The sequence below is a fragment of the Anser brachyrhynchus genome (genome assembly GCF_964034855.1).
Source record: "Anser brachyrhynchus genome assembly, chromosome: 1".
NCBI classification, from domain to species: Eukaryota; Metazoa; Chordata; class Aves; order Anseriformes; family Anatidae; genus Anser; species Anser brachyrhynchus.
This window is the reverse complement of record NC_137694.1, coordinates 24,038,829-24,062,069: the sequence shown is the minus strand read 5'-3', so window position 1 is coordinate 24,062,069 and position 23,241 is coordinate 24,038,829. Positions and strand designations below refer to the sequence as shown.

General features: G+C 38.1%; 1 protein-coding gene across 7 annotated transcripts; it reads left to right on the top strand.

The window, feature by feature from the left end:
* The first annotated feature begins 98 nt into the window (after positions 1–98).
* ASB15 (ankyrin repeat and SOCS box containing 15) lies at positions 99–18,802 on the top strand. Of its 7 annotated transcripts, XM_080576730.1 has the most exons (12): positions 3,036–3,298; positions 3,724–4,122; positions 5,162–5,183; positions 8,394–8,522; positions 10,109–10,161; positions 10,260–10,391; positions 10,712–10,870; positions 13,923–14,168; positions 14,791–14,962; positions 15,345–15,915; positions 16,486–16,639; positions 17,777–18,802. In XM_080576730.1, exons 4-12 carry the CDS (start codon positions 8,407–8,409, stop codon positions 17,947–17,949), a joined length of 1,776 nt encoding a protein of 591 aa, XP_080432856.1. In that variant the 5' UTR covers positions 3,036–3,298; positions 3,724–4,122; positions 5,162–5,183; positions 8,394–8,406; the 3' UTR covers positions 17,950–18,802. The 7 variants fall into 7 exon arrangements, with proteins under 7 accessions (XP_080432858.1, XP_080432856.1, XP_080432855.1 ...); XM_080576729.1 differs by lacking the exon at positions 5,162–5,183; XM_080576734.1 differs by lacking the exons at positions 3,724–4,122; positions 5,162–5,183 and having other exon boundaries at positions 15,735–15,915.
* Positions 18,803–23,241: the final 4,439 nt, after the last annotated feature.

The window sequence follows — 23,241 nt, the reverse complement described above, 5'->3', positions numbered from 1 at the left end:
CCCCGTAGTGCCAGGACCCACGGCCTGTGCTCGCGCATGCGCCGTTGGGGTGTAGTGGGGCTGCGTGCTGAGGGAGGTGGGGTGATACGCATGTGTGGGGCTCGGGTCAGCTGTGCTCGGCGGTGTGGGGTCGCTGGCTCTGCTCCCCGTTTTAAATACAAGCACGTTTAATAATTAGGGAAGATGCGCACTTGTAATTGCCAAATAAAAAGCTTGTGGAAGTTTTTTGGGCTTCGGTTGTGTTTTTCTACAACATAGATGTAAAAAATACATCTTGCTAACTGATTACTGACAGTGTATAACAAAACGTTTTTACGTCTGGGAATAAGGTTCAGTTTGGAGATAATGCGTAAGCATCTGAACAATTAGAATTAAAAAAAAATAAAAAATCGTAAAGTGGTATGTGTGCATAGGGTGATCAGACAGTCTGCCTGAGGTTGGTAACTCTGCCTTGCGAGCAGCCCGCAGGCTGGGTAACGGTTCTGGACTCCATTTCATAAGCACAAGCGAGCACATACCTCTCAGGAGTTTTGTCCATGCAATTGGTTTGTCTAGGAATGGTATTAGAAGTAACTAATTAGCTGCAGAATCCAAAATAAGGTTCAATGTAGTAGACTATGACAAGCAGGCAATCACAGAATTAACGTGTGTGAGAAAAGAAGTAAAATACAGAAAACAAAGCTGTTAATTAAGAGACTGGCGATAGACTGAGAGAAATTAGCAATGAAGAGACATTTACAATTATTGGTGGACATAAACATAATGTTCATTTAAAGATCCATTGTACTAAGACTTATGTTTACGGCCTAGCTGCTAGTTTAAAGGATGAGTTTTGCACAGTGAGTAAGATGTGATAATATTTTCATTCTAACTTTATATTGTATTTACTCCGAACAAATTTTTCTTCGGAATTCATTTGGCCCATGTTTAAGTTTCGCTTTTCTAGAACTGGTAAGGAAAACCAACAAACCAAGCTTCAAAGTATCACAATTTTTGCTGAAATCCAGGCTTATAGTGAGACACGAGCTATTTCAGTTGCGTTACCAAAGCAAGGTGATTAACATGGTTTCCATCCGAATGTGGTGTTTGTACTTCTGCACTCTTGAACGTAATTTTAGAGATTGCATCAGAGATATCTGAGGTGTCTGAACGTGTCCTTTCTGAGGCATTGGTAATCTCTCTGTTTCCTATCAAAAGGATTTTTAAAAAGTCTTTTAAAAAGACATTAAAAAAAATCAGCCTTTTTTTATGGTACCACCCCTGTATTTTGCACGTCGCTGTGGGGCTCCAACCAGATGATCTAACTCCTGATTACATACTGACTACAGCACAAATTGTTCTGTGTTCTTTATCTGAGTTAGCTCGGTTGACTTCATTCAAATACAAGTTCCTATCATCTGTTTAAACAACCCAAGCATGTAGTGTCCTAGCCACATCCTAGAACAGAAAGTGAAAGCTAGTAGTTTTCACTAGTGTGTTGATAAATCAGTTTATGAAATTAATCTGGAAGTGATACAGTATGCCACATTGCCAAACTCAGTTTCAATACGACATTTATTTTAAAACATTACAACTCGGAGGCCATAAATACCTACGAAGTATCATTGGATAAATCCATAAAACAACTACCTTTTCTGTGGGTGTGGGGAACACAGCATTTCATAGTTTATTGTCTGTTTAGCCCGAGGGACTCCGTTAGGCATGTTATCCTGCACATAAATATACAGCACGTAGGCACACTCAGAAGGCCTTGCTATAGCTGTGGCTTCCCTTCCCTTTTTTGTCTCACCAATGAATATCTCAGTGTAAAGTGTTGCAAATTACTTTATGATTTGATACCTGGACAAGAGTCTTATTTCATTTATTCGCCCTTTACCTCCATGGTAAACGTAATGGAACATAATTGACTGGTGGATATATACCATACCTTGTAACTATGTAAGATCAGAATCAGACATGTTTATGCAGCAATGCAAAACAGTATTAAAAATGAAAAGCAAAACAATACCATGCTTATAATATGGATATGTATTAGTTCTGATAGTGTCCTGGTTACATAAAAGAAACGAAAGAACAAAAGGTAAGCAATTAAAGTGTTTATGTTCTTTATATATCTTACAAATGTATGCATTTTAAATATTTTTAATATATAAATATATTTCTGTTCTTACCTGCTTTTTGCCAACAGTAGATCAGGATCTCATCACTGTTCATGTCTGCTTCTGTTGAACTGAATGTTTTTTGCAGGCTCCCAACACTTGTCCAGGTAGCAGTAGCAAAAGGAGTTTCAATTAATATTATTTATCATCATTAAGTTATTTTCTTGATCTTGTGTCCAAAGATAAGATGTGTGTAGTGCCTTAGTTAAGTACATAGTTTTGCAGTTTTATAAACACAAGTAAATCGTGGGTCAATGGAGATCTGACAGTTTATTCTAGCAAGAGTTAACAATGTAAAATTTCATTTTATCAGAACTGCTAAATCAAGCATATGTTGGAAGTTTATTGTTTTAATTTGTTGTGTTACCTTTTTGTCGATCTGTTTTGGTAAAGATAGTAACTAGTTTGGTTAAAACAAAAGCAAGACAGAGGTGTTGCATCAGTGATATGACTGTCTAGCTAGAGAAGCAAAATCTAGCTTCTTCCACCCTCCTGTGATTTAACTTGCTGAGCACTGCTGTTCTTCATGGGTTATTCTACATTTATATCACTACTGTCAGTGGTGCTGTCTATTTTTCTTTGTCCAATTTCAAGTTATTGGATTTATAAAGTTTTGCATCATATCAGCCTCAGAGTTAGTGATTACCAGTATAGATGCATAGATATAGATGTATGTCACTATATGTAGATTATGTATACGTGATCTATCTAGATTATGTATCTATAGTGATAACCACCATCTATAGACAGAATCTACAAGTAGTTAAAGGCTAAACCTTCTGAGATTTCTATTTATGTTATGCTACCAGATTTTGTTAATGTAGTCCTTGAGACTAAGTTGGCAATTACCTTATTTTCTTAATGAGAGTTGTTGAACCAATGAGGGCACAGATAATCTTATTATTACCATCCAGAACCCGTGTTACATTTGATGAGATTTTAGAGAAGTCATGTGTAATACTTTCCTGCGGGTCGAGTCTGCTTGTGTTACAGTTGTACAAGGTCAGACCTTAATTTATCTAGCAACTGCGTATTTAATTTTAGAAATATCACAGGACACATCAGCTCGCAGGGCACTATTCCTGGCTGTTCAAAATGCAGGCCCCAGAGTAACAGTGGCAAGATAATGGGTTGAAAAGGTGAGAATATATGTTATGCTCGCCAATTAAACTAACAGTGAAGTAGTTTAAAACTGTAATATTTAATAGACTGAGTCCAAATGTAGACTGCTATTAATTATTTTATTGCTATGAATAACGTCTTTGCATGTCTAAGGGTCTTCTATTAATAGAGAGCAAAGCTAGGACTGTCTAGTTTATTTTAAGGATAAGAAATGAGAATAAAATTAACACACCTAACATAAACTTCATACCCACGCATCTAAAATGATAAACGCTTGACAGACTTCTGTCCAAGGAAAGACTCAATAACCATGAACTGCAAGTTGTTCAATTTTTTTTTCAGTAAAAACAATAACTTTAAGATAGCAAAACTTTCTTCTTTTTTTTTTTTTTCCTTTCTTATAGGTGAAACAACAGTAAGTAATCTCTTTGGTTTTTTTCAGGTAGAAATGGGAAAAAAAATAGCAGAAAACGATCAGACTACTTCCAATGTTGTTTAAGGAAAATATTAAATATAAAAAACTTGCTTAGAAGGCATTTGCAGTTATTTGTAGAGATGTAGGGCCGAGGTCTGGTAACTGCAAAACCTCTGTAGTCGAATGGAAGAAAATTTTGCTGCTGAGCTTTTTAGCCTTTTCACTGCTGTGTCACGTAAGAGGGACGTTTCTGCTGCTGCTCAGTGTACCAGCCGTGCTGTTTTACGCCACTGTGATCCGGTGGAACACCCACACTTCTGTCGGACCTTGTCACCTTAGCACTGCGTATTACCAGCAGTGATATAGCAAATCAGGCTCTCGAAGCATTTACAGACCTCGAGCAATGTGTTCAGCACTTGTGCTGTGGTGAGGCTTTTACCTTCTAGTTACTCTACCACGTCAGTCTGTTGCTACCTCAATAACTTGATTTTATGATATATTTATATATATATATATAGTGGAATAAGGCGGTTTGAAAACAGCACACACAATGATTTTAAAACACTGCTTACCTAACACCATTCTGGTTAAGTCTGTGTTCAAGCAGAGTTCTGTGTTGCCTGTGGCATTATCAGTTCTGGGGACTACAGCGAAGCAGGATTTAGCTGACCAACTGGGTATGGGAGTTGTACGACCAGAAAAAAAAAAGAGAAAAAAAAAGAAAAAAAAAAGAAAATAAGTTTATCTGATGACTGGTTTCTTCCACTAATCTTTTGGAGATAAAGTAGAGGTAGACAGGCCATATATTTTTCCCAAAATAAAAGGATTTTCTTGCTAAATGGCTATCCTGCAAGGTGCTGTGTGCTCTTAGTCCATTTTGAAATCAGTGAAGTTGGACAGTATTAACTGATCAACTCACAAGATTAAACCATTTGTGAACATTGTCATAACGATACTATAATATACCAAAACAGCCTTTTTTCAGGTAGCTTTCAATGTGAGGGCCTAATCAAAATCCTATGTAAGTCTTCAAGAATCTTTCCATTCACATAATTTGGCTTTGGTTCAGGCTCCAAGGCAGGTATAATGTGATGGGCTGTAATGTAATAATAAGCACTCAGGCTGGATTCCCCTAAGGACTGCAGCTTCAGTAGGGCTTACAGGGCATGACAGTCCACCCGTGTGGATCTGATGCAGTGACCATGATTTCTAAAAAAGATGCTTCATAAATTTCAGCAATGGCATGGAGTCCTTAGGTATAGAAGGGTTTCAAAACATGAGGAAAGGTGTGAAGAAAGGCAGGGTAGCTTCCATTTGCCTTTAAGCTGCTGTGCTGGCAACAGGAAATTATGAATGATACACATTTCTCCTTAATAAATTAACTTGCCTAAGTTAACTCAGTAGTCTCATTAGGAATACCTCCCAGTGAAGTACCAATTTAATCTAAAATGCACTTTTCTTTCAGGTGATGATAGAAGAGATTGTAGGTAAGTTTACTGAGATACTTTAAAAAATACTAGTCCAAAAGAGACCCTGCTGCCTAACAGGTTTGTCAGTCTTCAGAACAGGGTACATTAGCAGATTTCAACATAAGCATGTAAGGGGTTACATGATGAAAGCTTTAACGTGCCATCAAAATTAGGAAAGTGCATGTGAAGATGAGAATATAAATTCATGAAAGAACCCTGACTCAGAATTTCCTACGTGTCAGCAAAGTGCATTGCCAACAAAAGATGAGGAACAGGGGGCTCAGCTTTGTGGCCTTATTGGTGATAAAGAAAATTTTAGCTCTGATTAATAAGAAACTCATGGCAGCATTTAGAAAAGATATGGTCAGCTGCTTGGTGTTCTGTAGCCTTTTGAAGTTTCTATGCTTTGTATTACACCTTGGTAGGTTGACATGGGGTATCTTCCTTTATGCATAAAGCAAAGCAAAGTATAAAGAAAAAAAAATCTTACTAATTTGTTTTTGCTGCAATAAATGCCATAGGCTTTCATGAGTTTGGTTTGATTATAAGAGTTTCATAACATTGTTACCATTTTTTATAAATACAAATAAGATCGTATTGTCCTGCATCCTGACAAGGTGCTAAAGGTCTCAGCAGCTCCAGAAATCCCTTTTTTTTTTCATTAAAAAGTCTACCTAAACTTCAGTATGCCAGCACATGACTTCCACAGCTTCTGCACACACATGCATGTACAGTAGATTTAATATCAGGAAGCATGAGAAAGCCTTTGGTACCAGTTGGTCTGCGTTGTACTGACCAAGTGGTAAGCAGTCTAGCTTGCATATGAAATCTTTTGGACTGTTATGATGAAGCCTTGATTAAAGAAACAAAAAGAAGGAATGGAGAACCTTTGGGAAAAGCACTGTTATAAACAAAATAAAGGTCTATTCTTCTAAGCCAAAAAATAGAATATTTTTTTATTATTATATGTGGAAGCTTTTTTGCAGTCAAATGGCAATCAAGAACAAAGTTTTTTCCTTGAAAGGAGATGGGACCGAAGTAGGTTTTTCTTCCACTTTACTTCAAATTGTCCATCCTTGCAGTTAAAAGCTTGTGCCAAGTTTCTAATACATGCTGAAGGAGATGTGAATCTCTGTTACTTGGGAATCTGAATCCAAGAGACATTCAACTTCCTAGTCATTCTGACTCTAAGCCCTTACTGGTTAGATTTTGTTTTGCAAGCTTTATACTAAGTAATGAAGTGTTTGTGGATGGAATTGTGATGCTGACTGTGGTACTTTGATTCACTTACTAATTGCTGGATCAATGCAGAAATTTCTCTAAGAAGAAATCTGGTTAGCACTTTCTCTTGAAGACCATTTGGCAGAAAATGGCTTCCAAATAATTTCTATAACGTTCCCTCTACGGTTGCCAAACGACTAGGACACCCTGCAGTAACTATTCTGTGAAACATACGACATATGCTTAGTGTAATTATTTAATATTATCGAATCATTTAGGCTGGAAAAGACCTTCAAGACCATCAAGTCCAACAGTCAACCTGACCTACTGATTCCCATCAGTAAACCATATCCCTTAGCACCACACCACATGCCTCTTAAATGCCTCCAGGAATGGGGACTCCAGCACTTCCCTGGGCAATATTTGTACAACAATTTGACGGCAAGTGTTCTAGTATTGCATAAACTCAGAGAATAGCAGTTTAAAATTAAAATATATATATATATTCAACATCTGGTGTCTGCAGTCTGATTAAAGGCCAAATGTGTTAAGCTATGCAAATCAGAGAAGCTCTAGCAAAACCTTAAGTCTGCCTGTGAAAAGTTGGGTAGCTACAGTTATGCAAATAGTAACTTACATTTCTGTTCTTACATACGTTTTATGATATATAAATGCCACATTTTATGCTTCAGGAACCTTCAGCAAGATGATGTAAAGAGCAACATTCCTTCCAGTTATAGTTAAAATTTACTAGCAAGGCATTTGGTTGATGTGGTATCACTAGCAGAAGGCATGCTGAACATAAGCCACAGTTACTGTTGATGATATAAGCAGACTGAATTAAACTGGTAACTATAGTTAAAAGATCTGACATGGTCCACTAATCCACTCTCACACCTTGAAAATAACTGGCACAGCTTGAATGTCAGCCTAGCTCACGTACTGAATTCATGTGAATGGCCATTAAACTTCAGGACTGCAGAACCAGTGCAGAGAATCAAAGAGCTTGGTCTGCTTTTATAGCCCCCATGCCTTGGCAGTGTAAAATCAAAGCAAGATTTGGAAGTTGGTTCATTTTTTGTTGTTGTTTGTTTTGTAAATATATTAATGGGTGGCATTAAAAGTGATAATTAATGACATAAGACCATTGTAATTTTCTATTGTAAGACTACCTGTCTGTCAAGTTCAAAATCCTATACATTATTATATTAACATAAATAGGTTTTGCAGTTGGTATCCTCTCTTAAAATCCCTTATTTTTTAACTGAGAAAACACCCCCATCCATGCTCGATTCTGCTCCAGGAGAGGACTGGTGAATACAGATTACAGCTGAAAACTCTCGTTTATTTGTCTAGTAAAGTTCATTTGAATTCAGAACTGGATGATATGTCACCTCCTAAGCTTTAGTGACGTGATAGATCGGTCTTTTATATGCTGCTAGTGCCACCCTGGGTGAGGGAGGCAGGAAAAAATGTTCTCTCCCCACGAAAAAGAGTCGAGTTCATAACTTTGCTGAGTAAAGTGTGTGATCAGCCTTAGAACTGGTCATATATTTCATTTGGAATTGCAAACACTCTCTGTAAATGATTCTCAAATGGATTGTTTTCCTTTTTTGTTTCTGGAATTTTAAAAATGTGTATATATTTATGTTTTGCTCATGACTTCCTTGCAAATGCCTGTTTTTGGTTAGGAATCATTCTGAGGGGATAAATTTTCTTACTGTTTGTTATTCATGCATGTATGGAAATCATATATTCACTGATTTGGTGACTGCAGCTTTCTAAAGAGGAAAAGTCTATTTTATGGCTCACAAATTGTCCAGTATTTGTAGATAACAAATGTAGCATGTGAACAGTAAAAAGAGCTTGTCTAATTGGAATGTCCAGTGCCTCCAGGGTTGTTTTCTGTCATTTTAAAATAGGAATAAACTTACCAAAACATTATTAAATTAAAAGAAATTGATGGAAACACTTGATTTTATTATTAAAAATTCTAATTTCAAATAGCTAACCATAAAAAATGGCGGATGAAAGCGAAGATTTGGTTGAAGATCTGCTCACTGAATATGCCGTACAGCTTAGCATTCAAGAATCGAATGCAGCCAAACCTCCAGTGTCTTCCAGTTATAATGACAGGTACTGTAAATTCAATATGTGCATGAGAGGTTAGGCCATATATTTAGAGTGTTTAGAGATACTGATTTTTAGTGCTTTATGCCATCCTTGAAACAGTTCTTAGTTTGGCCATTATGCATCTTTCTCTGAGAAGCACTGACTGAAAAGAGTAAACAAAATAGAAATGTAGATTTTGTTGTTTTTGTATTCTTTCATAAACCGTTTGTAGAATGTTAGACTTTAAAGAATAAATTTGAGTTTGTTAGTAATCTACTCAGTACTTGTAACAGTGTTCCAGCCTTCCCCTGTACACTTAGTTATGTATGTATGGAAGAAAAATCCAAACCAGAAAAACAAAAACCCTGCAGGAACATTCAGCAGGGGTTCGTAGGTGACATTGATGTTATAGTTAAGATGATTCCTTTAGTTATGAAATGTAGGCTTCAGCTGAGCTATGTGGGGTGATGGAAATCATCTCCATGGTGTTACGCAGGGCTCTGTGCTGGGCAGGCAGCACTATAAGCCAGAGCAGGCTTCTGCTCTGAGCTGTCTTCTGGAGTTGCAGAGGGTTTAGTGAGATGAGATTCACTTGGCTAAACTAATATTTCCCATAGCTTTTTAGGCCATTTGCATTCTTACGAAAAGGGCATACAAGAAAGGAAACGAAACTTTGTCTTAGTTGAGAGGTTCTTCAGCAATAATCCTATAAATACATTTTGTGGGTTGGTCAGTCTCAAAATTGAAAGTGAGACGTAGAACCATAAGTCTTGGAGGCCTGTTAGCATTTCTTAATTTCCTGTGGGATCTCGTGAGAGTTCGGGTTCTCATCAGGGGCTCCTGTTGTAAGTCTGGAATCTCCGTTGGCACTGAGGGCTCTTGGTGGAGTCACTGGGAATTCTCTTATTTGCCTGCTCCTCTTTTTTATTTATTTTTTTAATCTAATCTAGTTTTTAAGATGCCTCTATCACCAAAATCTCTCAACGCACTAGCAGACAACAACGTTCACCTGCCATCTCATGGAGAAACCTCCATGAGGTGGAAGGTGAATGCTGGTACTGATAAATGATACTGATAAAACTATCAACAATACTTTTTCAGGGACAATGGTACCATCGACATCATCAAACTGTCCGTTTATGAACATTGACATTCTGATGCCGTCATGTTCTCATTTGCTGTCTAAAGCTCGTGAATCTGAAGGGCTCCTTGCAGTACTGTGTGGCAAACACAACCAGAAATCTTTTCTGAATTAGGAGGTTTGTCAGAGCACTTCACAGCTCCTTCTGGAAACTGCCATGCCAGGGGATGAGAGGGAAGAGGAGGGGAAGGGACAGCAGGCATGTGCTCTGGGGGCTCATCAGGAGGTCAGCCTGCAGCAGGACCTGCACCTACCTCGAGAACTTGGGCTACTCTGAAGCTCTGGGGTTCAGGTGTAACTTAGGAGGTCACAAGGCTAATCAGGACTGTAGTTGATGTGTTTCAAGGCAAAGTCGGCTCAGATGAGAACCTAATATAAAATAATGAATGAATAATATCATGCATCTACTATTTGTTTATATTTTATATTTTCTGCTTTTTTTTTCTTTCTTTTTTTTTTTTTTGGATAGTTTTGTACCACCTAGTGAGGAAAATAGGAAAATTGTAGCAGCCATAAAGCAAGGTAAAAACCCTAATATAAAACAGTCTATTTGCAAAACTGAGCTTTCCATATATTATTTTTTTCAAATACATCTCATTTTATCCACTGGATTTCTAAAGGTCAAGTATTTGGGCTCCAAGACCTTGTGAAACAGAAATATGCTTTGGATGAAGCTGATGAAAGAGGCTGGTTTCCACTGCATGAGGCTGCAGCTCAGCCAATTCAACAAATACTTGAAATCATTTTAGATGGTGAGTAAGGTAAAAATATTCCGCAAGATAGGGGAAGCAGCAAAGAAACACCAAACAAAAAAGCAGACATGCACAGAAACAGGCTGAAATTGATTACTAAAAAAAGTATGAAGAAATCCTTCATGGAGCATCTTATGTATGTTGTTTAAGTATCAGGCAAATTTTCTTTTGGGAGATGTTGCATCAATTTACACCAGTAAAGGACTTGGAGGGTTTTTTTAATACTTTCTTCAGAAGCCCTGCAGTGCAAAAGTGAACGTATATGTGCATGTTAACAACATTTGTCCATTAATGTAATTTTATGTTTTACTTTCGTCTAGCATCTTATAAAGCAATGTGGGAATACAAAACCTGTGATGGAGAAACACCGCTAACTTTGGCAGCAAAAGCTGGCTTTGTGGAAAACGTACGAGCATTGCTGGAGAAAGGTGTTTGGCCCAATACAAAAAATGACAAAGGAGAAACTCCACTTCTTATTGGTAATTGCCTCTTTTCCCTGTGTTTGAGCAAAGTGAATTGCAACCCATGCTCAACTAAATTGGCATATCCATTTCTGCAGGCTCAAAATCTAACCATAGCAAGGGGAATTTATCCCCATTTCTGCGAGTCCTCATCCCTGTGAATAATTCTTAGTCAATTCATTACTCCTATTGACGTATATGTTCTAGCTGCTGGTAATCTTTTTAGATGAAACAAAATGCCCAGCACTTACTGAAATGTACCCAGCACTGAGATCAGCAATAGTTATGCTTCAGGTGACCTCTGAGATGCAGATAATCCGAAGAATGTGACCTGTTTTGTTGTTTGAGGCATCTTCTCTGTACCTTCAGGGGCTGTAAGGCCTTTAGCAAGCTGGTCCCATTTGACCATCTTAAGGTACAAGTCAGGTACAAGAATAAGCTGTTACTTTAACTAGGATGTACTTTTTATGGAGGTCTGGATGTTACTGAAGATTTTTATTTTTATTGTATGATTTCCTCAGGAGTAGACAGGTATGTTCAATTTCAAAATCTCCCATTTCATTTCCCATCCCTCTTGCACTGAAAATAAGCTTCAGCTGCATTTCTAACTAATACCTTCATCTAAAGAAACGTGATTTCTTTGGAAGATTTTATGCTATAGGTAGACTTAAATGAGCCTCACTATATGTGGGTAGTTTAGCTATTGTTATCTTCTAGTTTCTGTTGAAAGTCAAAACATCCCCATTCTTCTGAGGAGAATCAATCTGTGAAATGAATACAATTCTCCTGTGTATTGCAAAGTAACATTATTCTGTATAACAAACTACAGTTTATACAATTTTGTACGATTATCAGTATTAAAATATTACGTTCCTGCAATTTTTGTTAACTTTCCTCAGGTGCAATTATATGTTAACATTTTAAGGCCCTGCAACATTTATAGAGTTTTCCTTTAGGATATCTTGCTTTTCCCAAGATATCACTTTGGGATATCTTGCTTTTCATTCAATAATTATAAGTCTAAAGCTTTTATGCTATTTTCATCCTTTGCTTTTAACAAATCCTGGGCCAAATAACTATGTAACTAGGGCTGATGAATTTTTTTTCCTTTATAATAGCAGTTTATTTTCCTAAATATTTCTCTACACAAACTCCTGGAAATGCGGTTTATAAGCTGTGTATGGTTTATGTGATGCTTTTTATGATATTATGCCACTTAGAGCTCTCAATGTGCGTGCAGGTATTGCTGTGCATCATACATTTTAATCTTTGTCTGTAAAATAGAGAATCAGGTGTTTAACACCTAACATGATGTTAAGAGCTGAACATGATTTAGTTTCTTCTTTTAATTCTAAAACTCTGGATTGAAGGGCTCTTCAATACAAAGGTAAATGCTGAAAAAATATCTAGTGGGATGATTTCTGCTTCCAGGTACGTTCAGTAATACTCCACTTCAAGACATCTGTGGATAATTATGAAGACTATTGCCTCTTAAAAACCTTCTTACTTGTATGATGAGACATTCACAAAAGTTAAATTTGCTAACCCTGTGCTGCTGATCTTTCTCAGCTGCCCTGCCTGTCAGTGGAGAGATCTGCTATTCTAAAGGATAGTTCAGAAGTGAAATTAGACTCCAACTCTGGATCATTATTTTATATGTAAATAATTTGCAGGTGTAATTATCTGGAAATTTCAAACTCGGATTCTCAAAAAGGCAGAGCATGGTCTTAAAGTATGGCAGATATCAATTGTGCTTTGGCTAACAACAGCCACTGAGTACACGTTAGGATTAGAGTTACCAGATGACTAAATCATAATTTTGAGGGATTTTGGAGGGAGATTGTAATGCTTAATTTTATTATTGATTTTATTATTTTTATTGTAATGCTTGCACCAACTTTAAAAGTAAGGACTATTGCCTAATATTATGTTATTTTTATCGTTGGAGGAGGATCTGGATAGGCTGGAGCGATGGGCTGAGGTCAACTGCATGAAGTTCAACAAGGCCAAGTGCCGGGTCCTGCACCTGGGCTGCAACAACCCCAAGCAGAGCTACAGGCTGGGAGATGAGTGGCTGGAAAGCTGCCTGGCCGAGAAGGACCTGGGAATACTGGTTGATAGGCAGCTGAATATGAGCCAGCAGTGTGCTCAGGTGGCCAAGAAGGCCAACAACATCCTGGCCTGTATAAGAAGCAGTGTGGCCAGCAGGTCTAGGAAGGTGATTGTCCCCCTGTACTCGGCTCTGGTGAGGCCGCACCTCGAGTACTGTGTTCAGTTTTGGGCCCCTCGCTACAAGAAGGACATGGAGGTGCTCGAGCGAGTCCAGAGAAGGGCGACCAAGCTGGTGAGGGGTCTGGAGTACAAGTCTTACGAGGAGCGGCTGAGGGAGCTGGGCTTGTTCAGCCTGGAGAAGAGGAGGCTCAGGGGCGACCTCATCGCTCTCTACAGTTACCTTAAAGGAGGCTGTAGAGAGGTGGGGGTTGGTCTGTTCTCCCACGTGCCTGGTGACAGGACGAGGGGGAATGGGCGAAAGTTGCGCCAGGGGAGGTTTAGGTTGGATGTTAGGAAAAACTTCTTTACCGAAAGGGTTGTTAGGCATTGGAATGGACTGCCCGGGGAGGTGGTTGAGTCACCATCCCTGGAGGTCTTTAAAAGACGTTTAGACGTAGCCCTTAGTGATATGGTTTAGTGTAGGACTTGTTAGTGTTAGGACAGAGGTTGGACTAGGTGATCTTGGAGGTCTCTTCCAACCTAGACAATTCTGTGATTCTGTGATTCTGTTGCTTTTTCTTGCAATTGAGCTGATGCTGCTTTTGCACTCTGTATTCCAAACTGATGTATTTTACAGATTGTGATGGTTTGCCTTGATTTCCTGTGCAACTCACATCATCATTTATTTACCAATATATGAACTGGATACCCAGATTTCTAGCACTAGAATTTTTTTGATTTTCCTCATATCAGTACAGAATAAAAAGCTTCTCTAAACTTACTAGATACCTTTACATTTCAGGTCAACATACCTGAAAATATAATTGTATTATTTTCTTCCCTTTTTAATATCTTCAAGCTGTAAAAAGGGGCTCTTTTGAAATGGCATCCACTCTGATAAAAAACAACTGTAGTATCCACCAGCCGTGCGTAAAACGTTGGTCAGCAATGCATGAAGCTGCAAAACAGGGACGCAAAGATATTGTTTCTCTTCTTCTGAAGAATGGTGGAAATGTGAACCTTAAGGATGGATATGGAGTAACACCATTAGGTGTTGCTGCTGAATATGGTCACTGTGATGTGCTGGAACATCTTATTCATAAAGGTATGTAGTCAGGTAAAAAGGAAATACACTCTGGACTGGCATATGTCTTGCCTAGTTGCTGAGAGGTTTTAGGGTGATAATAGAAAGGGAGAGAAAGAGTACTGATGAATGAGAAGGTTTGGTTTCTTGGAAGGAAAGAAAGCATCTGTGAGTATTCCTACACTTCCATAATCCACATGAAATGAGTGACAGAGTTGACACCAATATGTTTCAGTCAAAGAGGATTGTACTGCTATACATGTCCTTTTCCTTCTTTTCTTGTGTGTTCTTCCTTCCCCTTCTCTTCTTCTGCTTCCTTCCTTTCAATAGTGAATATAATTATGTTGGTATTAAATAATGCATTTAAATATATTATGAAATGCACTAAAATTTTGAAAATCCTCAGTTATAACACTTAAGATCAAAGAAAATCCCACTCAAGTAAGCATTTTCCAACATCTGAACTTGTATCTGTACAACATTTTTTTTTGCCTTTGAGGTCTAAATTTTCCACATTTCTTGTTTTCATAATGTTTTAATTTAAATACATCTAAAAATGAGGAGGAAAGTACTCTGGGCTTGGTATTATGATGATCTGCAAGTTAATTTGGATATAATTCTGAACTGTCTACCCTTCTTCAAGGTGGAGATGTCCAGGCCTTAGCAGATGATGGTGCATCAATACTGTTTGAAGCAGCCGGAGGAGGTAATCCAGACTGCATAGCACTTCTTTTGGAATATGGAGGAAGTGGCAATGTGCCTAATAAGGCAGGACTGCTTCCCATACACAAAGCAGCTTATGAGGGGCATTACCTGTGAGTACGAGTTTGGACTTTGCATTTTCTTTAAGATGCAGTGTGGCTCAAAGTCATATTTGGAGAACACTATGTTAAACATACAAATGTAGAGGTCATTTATATATCAGAAATGCCAATGTTTTGTCAACTTGAATCAGCTTTTAAGTGTTATTTTAGAATACAGAAAGCGAAATACAAAGTATACTGCTTTAAAACTAAGCGAAAAGCACTGAAACGACTTAAACACAAGGTCCCATTTGACACTGCTCAAAACAGGTGTTTTGTGTTAGGATCTTCTTGTGTAAAGAATCTACATGGTAAGTTAGCATATAATTTGGTGATGGTCATTTTCTTCATGCAGGGGAATGATGCCTTACTAATTTTCTTCACTGTTTTTTAGGGTCCTGAAGTATCTCATTCCAGTCACATCCCAAAATGCAATCCAGAAAAGTGGGTTAAGCCCTGTTCACTCAGCTGCAGATGGTCAGAATTCGCAGTGTCTAGAGCTCCTCATTGAAAGTGGGTTTGATGTCAATACTCTCTTGGCTGAGCACATTTCAGATAGTTACGATGATGAAAGGAAAACTGCACTTTATTTTGCTGTTTCAAACAATGACATTCTTTGCACTGAAATATTACTGAAAGCTGGTGCAAATCCAAACAAGGATCCTTTAAACTGTCTTCTTGTGGCAGTGAGAGCTGGTAATCATGAAATAGTAAGGCTGCTCCTATCTTATGGAGCAAACGTCAATTGCTACTTTATGCTGGTTAATGATACGCATTTTCCCAGTGCCATTCAGTATGCCTTGAATGATGAAGTGATGCTGAGGCTGTTGCTGAATCATGGGTATAATGTGGAGATGTGTTTTGACTGTATGCATCAAGATATCTTTGGAAATTCTTTTGTGTGGTCAACTCCAGAGGAAGAGATTCTCCCAGGATGGACTTCTTCTGTAATAAAGGATAATCCAGTAAATAAATACCTTTCTTCTCTTCTCTTTCCCATTTCCATTAACTAGCTTTAAAAATTCTAGATTGTTGTACAGAATTAACTTTAATATACTCACAAAATCCTTCTTTGAAACACACTAAAAAATATAACAGCCATTCTTCATTTTTTGACTTTGAGAGAAAATTATCTATGTAGAGTGGTTTTGGTTTGGTGCCTGATTAGATTTAGGAAGGAAGTTTTAAGAAGCTGCAAAGCAGGATATTGGTATTTCTGTTCCTGTCCAAACCAATGGAAAGGATGCATTTCCAAAGAGAAATCAGAGTTGAACAAAGCAATGCTGGAAATTATAGCAATGTTATAATGGTTATTGGCCTTTGAGCCTGTCCGGAGGAATTAAGGGATCACAAAGGTTAAGCATGGAAGCAAATGGCTTTTAAAGTAACTTACATAGGCATCAGTTTATGGCTGTTAAAGGTCATTCCTAATGCTTTGTTTAAATTATCTTGTGTAATTGCTTTAATTGTGTTATTTTGGCATTTGTCCTCTGCACAGATTTTGAAGTTGTTGCTTGATGTGTTTTTCCTTTCAGTTCTGTGACTTTATTGCTGTTCCTTGGTTGAAACACTTAGCGGGAAAAGTTGTTCGTGTTTTTATAGATTACATGGATTATGTCCCTCTGTGCACAAAAATTAAGTTTGTCCTAGAAACACAGAAGGAATGGCCAGAGATTCGTCAAATATTGGGTAAATACCAAACTTCTAGTTAATGATGTTATGATTTATTATAGGAAACTTTAATTCCCCATGTCAGATCCTATTAGTCCAAACTATGCAATCTAACTGTGTACTAGCTAAGAACCAGGTTGTGTCTGTCATCCATTCCTCAGATTGAGACAGATCTGTACTTACTGTCACTGGTCACAAGTTAGTTAATTGGACTGGGTTATGACAAGTATGCACTTGGTGAGAATTAGTCTCATAAGGAACGTCATTGTTGTGTGGGAAGCCTCCTCAGTTAAGCAGGACCATTAAGGTACTTCTCAAACTCCTTATTAAGCCTTGTAACACCAGTCATTGCACAGCTATGGGACTCAATATTTTTTATTAAGGAGTATTGCTCACACTTCATCCTTCTTTTTGCTCCCTTGATCTCTCAAGTCTGTTAGTCATTCAAGGATTATCATAAAAGCATGGTTTACATCCTATTACGTTCAAAGTGAGAGGTGATGACAGTGAGTGTACCATCACAATAGTACATCACGTCACCATCAATTCCTGTTTTACATGATATACATCTAGACTTGCCATTATTAATACTGCAGTTGAATAATAGTTCTATGTACACTTTTACTTTTGAAGTTCTACAAGCTGGCTTAGACCTTCCACCACTGGTGGCAGCAACGACCTTAACTTAAAAAAAAAAAAAAAAAAAGTCTGTTGGGAAATGTATGAAAAGTTCTCTTTGCAGGAGCTAATTTTATTTAACTATTACTTTATTTTTTTAATAGAATTTGATTTAACATCAGAGAATGTAGAGAAAAGAGAGATCATTTATTAGGTACCGTTGATTATGTTAAATGATGTCTAGGTGTTCAGATGGATGTTTTGGAGACGCAACACAGTGTGAATATTTCTAAAAGGGAGACATACAGTGTTAGGCAGATATCTAAAAGAAGAAGCTTGTTTAATATCAACAGAGTGTAACATCACAATTTTGAAGTAAAATGAATGTTATTTTATTCAGAAGTGGCAATATAATAATGCCCCAAACTAGTAGATTTTATTAATTTTATTACAGCAAGTTTTGAGATTGTGAACTGTCTTACAGTCAGTGTTAATGACATTATTTTTCCACTATTTCTCTCTCACTATTATTTTTAGATAATCCTCGCCCATTGAAACATCTGTGTCGCCTGAAAATACGTAAGCTTATGGGGTTGAGGAGGCTCCAGAAACTGTCATCTATGAAGAAGTTTTCACTTCCACCGCTTCTCAAGAACTATATCCTATATAAAGAATATGATCTGTATGGAAAAGAGATACATTTTGAGTAGTTTTTAAAAATAACTGTGCGCAATCTGTAATTAGACTCGTGTTTTTTTTTTTTAACTAGCTGAAGAGCTGCTTGTTGTTTTATATACACTCACAACATTCTGATATTTGTTGTAAATAGATCTTTTATGGGAACAAATTTTTCTTCAAAACTGGTGTGTTAAAGCTCATGTTTTAACAATATTTTACTATCTGAATCTAGTTTAAAATCAGAATAAGAACATTATAGTAATTATGTAGAAAAGTACACTCTAAATGGGAATTCAGATGAAGAAAGGACAAAAGAATTTTCATGATGGACTTTGCAATGATGATGATAAATACAATTGCTGCTCTCTTATTGTGGCATAAGTTTATCTAGAAAAGAGAATAAATGTCTAATTTAACCTGGCAAGGAAAATTAAACCTCTAAATGCAAGTCTTTGTCATGTAATTGGCATGAAGTGTAACACATTTTATATTTAAAAAATAATTTTTCTATTATACAATTCTCCAAACACTTCAAAGATTCTTTTTAGCTATTTTTGCAAAGCGAGTGTTCCTAGGTACATCTGCTTGCCAGTACAGCATACCAGTACAGCATGTTTTAGTGCTTGGCAAAGATCAAGGGACTTCAGGCTTTTTAAAAGAGTGGGTAGATTTTGATGGACAAACAAAACAGGAAATCACGTAGCCTATCCCCATAGCTGAGAAATGGTGCAATGTCAAAGCTTTAATCATGGTTCCTACAGAGTTTTTTCAGATCGTTTCTCAGACAGACTAAACAAGACGCTTAGTTATGCTGTGATGCAGTTTCTGTGCATGCTGAGAATAAAACACACATGATTAAATATTCTTTATAGTATTCTATTAAAAGTGGATTGCACTTACTTTGCTATCCTGCCTAAACTCAGAGAAGATTTCAGTTGGTGGATGCCAATATGTCAATGTTACATAGTGCCTAATTCAGAGCATAGATAAGCATGTAATTCAAGAGATACACTGGTTCTCCCTCTCTCTCTTTCACACACTCACACACACACAGCTGAAGCATCCTTCTGCCCTGCTCCATATGCTTGCTTCCCATGTTCTTTAGAACTTTGTCTCCGCTGCATGTGATTGCCATATATAACTTATTAACACCTCAGTCAGAAATGTAAATTCCATTTCCAAAGGCAGCTCTGTCAGTTATTTGTGGGTCTGTCCTTCCTCACAATATATTTACAGGAGCAAATGGAACAAGCAGAAATTACTGGTCTGGGACACGGAGAGGGTTTGAGCGGAAGGCTTAGTTGTTGCTTCTGCTCTCACTAGGGCAAGTACTCATCTGGTTTTCCAAGACATGTCCTCTGTTGTTTTGTCAGAAATTTTGACCAGGGTGGAAGGGAAGAATTTGGTCATTTGTGCAAAATTTCCAGGTATGTGGTGTCCACACCAGGCCCTGGCAGTAGGATGTCCCAGCTGACTGCTGACCCCATGCGTGGCCTGAGGGCCGAGCGCTCGGTGAAACCAACGTGGCCGTCTGCAGCCAAGGCTCCACAGACCAATGCATCCTGGATATACCAGTCTAAATGCATGTATGCTGCATAACCTATAAACTGGTTTTTCTATGTGGGAATTCCTAAGCAGAAAGATGGGCTTAATAAGTCTTGAATAGTGGTCATTTCAGTGAATAGAGTGACCACAACATAAGGACCTGGGTAGTCACATAACTGATACATTATACTGCTACAAGCAAAGGAAACATGATCAAATAGGGCTTTAGACAGGAGATTTTAAACCCTTTCTGTGGCTAGAGCCAAATTCCATTAGTAATTTTAGTTCATGGGCCAAGGTTTATATTTAGGCCTCTATACACGCCTCAGGCAATAGTTACAGTGCCTCTGGCATCAAAGCATTCAGCTCTAGGGCAAAGTATTGCCTGAAATGTTTAAAATATCATGGACTAGTCCTTAAAAGATCATTGGGTACGTCTAAAAGGTTTATCACACTTATCTTTCAAACAATACCTCTGGGCCATTTTTGTTATTTGAGAGCCTGTTGCAGAAGGTGGCCTAATTCTGCTTTAAAGCTTTTCTTTCCCTCAACATTGAAGATGTTTATTTATTGAAGACTTTTTCCTCCTGAATACTAAAGGAAATGTAACACCATAAGAAAGCATGTGGAATGCCTTCAAGGCACCTGTGAACTGAGTGGAGGAGTGAGGGGCAAAACTTTGTTTTAAATGGAATATGAGGTGAGATAGTTGGATAGAGAAAGGAAGCTATTTACTCTGGGTCATGCTTATGGCAAAACTAGGAACTGAACACAAATCTTTTGACTCCCATGTTTTGCAGCCAGATCATTGATTATTACTTTTGTGGAGTTGAGTATATGCTGGTGAGAGCTGGAAATGTGTGAAAAGAAGTGAAGGCGGCAGCCCCAGCTGTAAGAATAAATGGCTAGGAAAAAAATTTACTCATTTTTTCCCCATTTGGACTCTGATTGAACCCTTGTAATGCTGGGTTTTCATTTTCTCTGCTATTTGGGTGTGACTTATTAGGTGTTCCATTGCAACCCAATTCCATGGCATGTCTACCCATGGGCGACATTGGCTAGAAGTAATTAAATGCCCTGGCTTTGATTCAGGCATGCTCTGGGGTAGGGACTCTGATCAGTTTGGGGACAATGTTTGAAAGCAGCGATATCATTTGGTCTCTATTTCTCATAAAATCTGACACAAACAGCTGCGCCAGACTGATGAGCTCTCCAAGGAGCCAGGAATTCAACTGTGGTTATGTCAGCCTTTGCAGCACCAGTGAGATGAACTCTGTAGCTGTAAGTGTTTTCATAGTTTGGTGAAGGACCAAACCACAGCCATGAGTTATATGACCAGCTATACCCTTTAGGGCCCATAATATCGCGTATGCCTTCCATAAAACTTCCATGCACTGGCTACCATCTAATCTGGGAAGCTGGCATGGCAGATCCTTGCTCTGAGTATCAAGTGGGAGACAATTTTACTGCTTTACTGCAGGAGCCAGTGTTCTGCCTCTGGTTTTTCATTCCTCAGCTGCCTTTTCTCTGATTATTCCTGATAGTATGTGAGTCTTATACGGAAAAGCACAGTCACAAAGCAGTGCTCTTTTGTGTCTACCTTTGGGTAGGTAAAGAGATTTTTCTGACCTTTATTTGGGGCAGAAAAAGGCTTCTAAAGTAGCTGACTATTTAGCTACGGTTTGCATGGAGAAAAGTGACATAAATTGATGAGCACGTATCTCTGTAGTACAACAGGTCTCATCTCCATTAGCTTTTGCATCAACCCCCTTAATATGTGCCTGGTGAACAGTGTCTTGCCCTCATCTGGTGTCTTCTGTGTAGCCAGCTTTGCCTCTCTGTTGTACTCAGCAACGGCACTAGGCTGCCTGCTGAGTCAGGCCATTTAAAGCCTTCCTCCCCCTCCTTTTTTTTTTTTTTCTTTCCCTGTGAGCCTTGGCACTGATAGATGTCTGCTCAAGAAGTTGGTATCAGGAAACATTATTCCAGCCAAATTGAATTTCAGCCTGACTGGCTCTATTCTGGCTTGTTCTCTCCCTGACCTTTCCACTGGAAATTGTTTAGGCTGCAGTAATTAAAACTGGAACCTTGCTGTCCAAGGTGTCTATCCTTTGGAGTCCTTTTCTGTACCTACAGACAATGACCTTGATTCAAACCCACACTGTCTATCTCCAAATGCACGGAACAGTCTTCAAAGAAATCCATTCTGATCCTTTACCAAGACAAATGCTGGATAAATCAGAAAGAAGTACACGGGTAAGTGCACCAAATGACTGTATAAATATTTAAAGGTATATATTGCGATGGGAAACATTTTCTCTCTGGAGTGCTCCCTTAAGTGTCACTCACACCAGCAAAAGAGGTACTTAGATCAGGAGAAGTATTCCCTGAGGAACCTGTGTTTCATGATACTCCTGAAAAGCTGTAAAAACATGTTGTTAGTAGTCTTAAGACTGATATGGTACCATAGCTCTGGTGACATGTACAAAGTATTTAATTTAATTTTCAAAATTCACATTTGCAGTAGAAATCTTTACATTTGATCAAGTCTAACAGAAAACTATTTACTTTTGCCTGCATAATTTGTGCATGGTACATACAGTGCCCAGACTCCCATCGTCATTAATATGGGCTATTTCAAAACAGACATAAATTCTCTACTTTATTGTCTCTATTTACTTAGTACTGCTGCTTTTATTTCATTCCTTATGATTTACATTGTTTGTTTATACTGCTAGGATCTTTTTTTTTTTTTTTTAATAAAAAAATATCTTAATAAACACACACTGGTAAAATACCTTGATTTAAAATCAAGGAAATGCTAGTTATAGAAGTTAGTACCTGTATTGCTCCCTGGGTATAAAGAAACAGCATTTTCTTTTTATCTGAAAGGCAAACTGTATGTTTGGCTAAGCTACACAGGAGAACTGTCTGAGGCGTTCAACAAAGGATTAAGTGCATGCACTTTTTGTAATTACTTACAATTTAATAGCTACATACTCTGACCTAGACATACAACTTACAGTATATTTGCAAATACCACCATGAATAATGTAATGCGTACGGTGGCAGATGTTATATATTTTATCATGCTTTTTGGGAAAGAACAGGCTGACTACAGATGCCTAAACAGCGTCCCATTCAAACTGCTCTTGTAAAAACCACTTTATGCCTGTCTCCATTCAGGAGTACCTCTGCTACTTTCTCTGCCATACAGCGGCCTCTACTTCTTTTCCAAAACCATTGAGCAATATTGCTCTGTAATTCCAAACAGCTGCTGTGGTCACCCTAGTGTCTGTACATCAGTAGTGAGTGAAATGATTTCTATATATAGTTCGTAAATCTGTTGGCAATGTTTGTAAAGCACATTGAGATTCTTCCTGAGGGATACGAGCAGCTATATGAAAGCAAGAGCACAGGGACAACCATTGTGTATAAAGCACTTTATCTTTTTGGTGTGGCAGAAACTGACACTGAGGAAATGGACAGTCAGTAGGGATGTGGAGAAGCACTTACAGAATGGCACAATAGTTTGCACTGTCAGAGATAAGCAGGTTCCTCTCATGATGTTATTATGGAACGTGACTTATTGTACTGACGCAAGATGATTAGAAAGTTTTCCTTCTTTTAATCAAATGCTAAAGGAATTTGTTAGTCCAGAAATGTTGTTATTTGCACCGTTGCTTTTTTTCCCCCAGCGGTTTCCTGCAGCAAGGCTCACCTCTTGACTCCTCTTCCAAGATGCATCCTTGCACACTTCCCATCACCAGCACCACCAG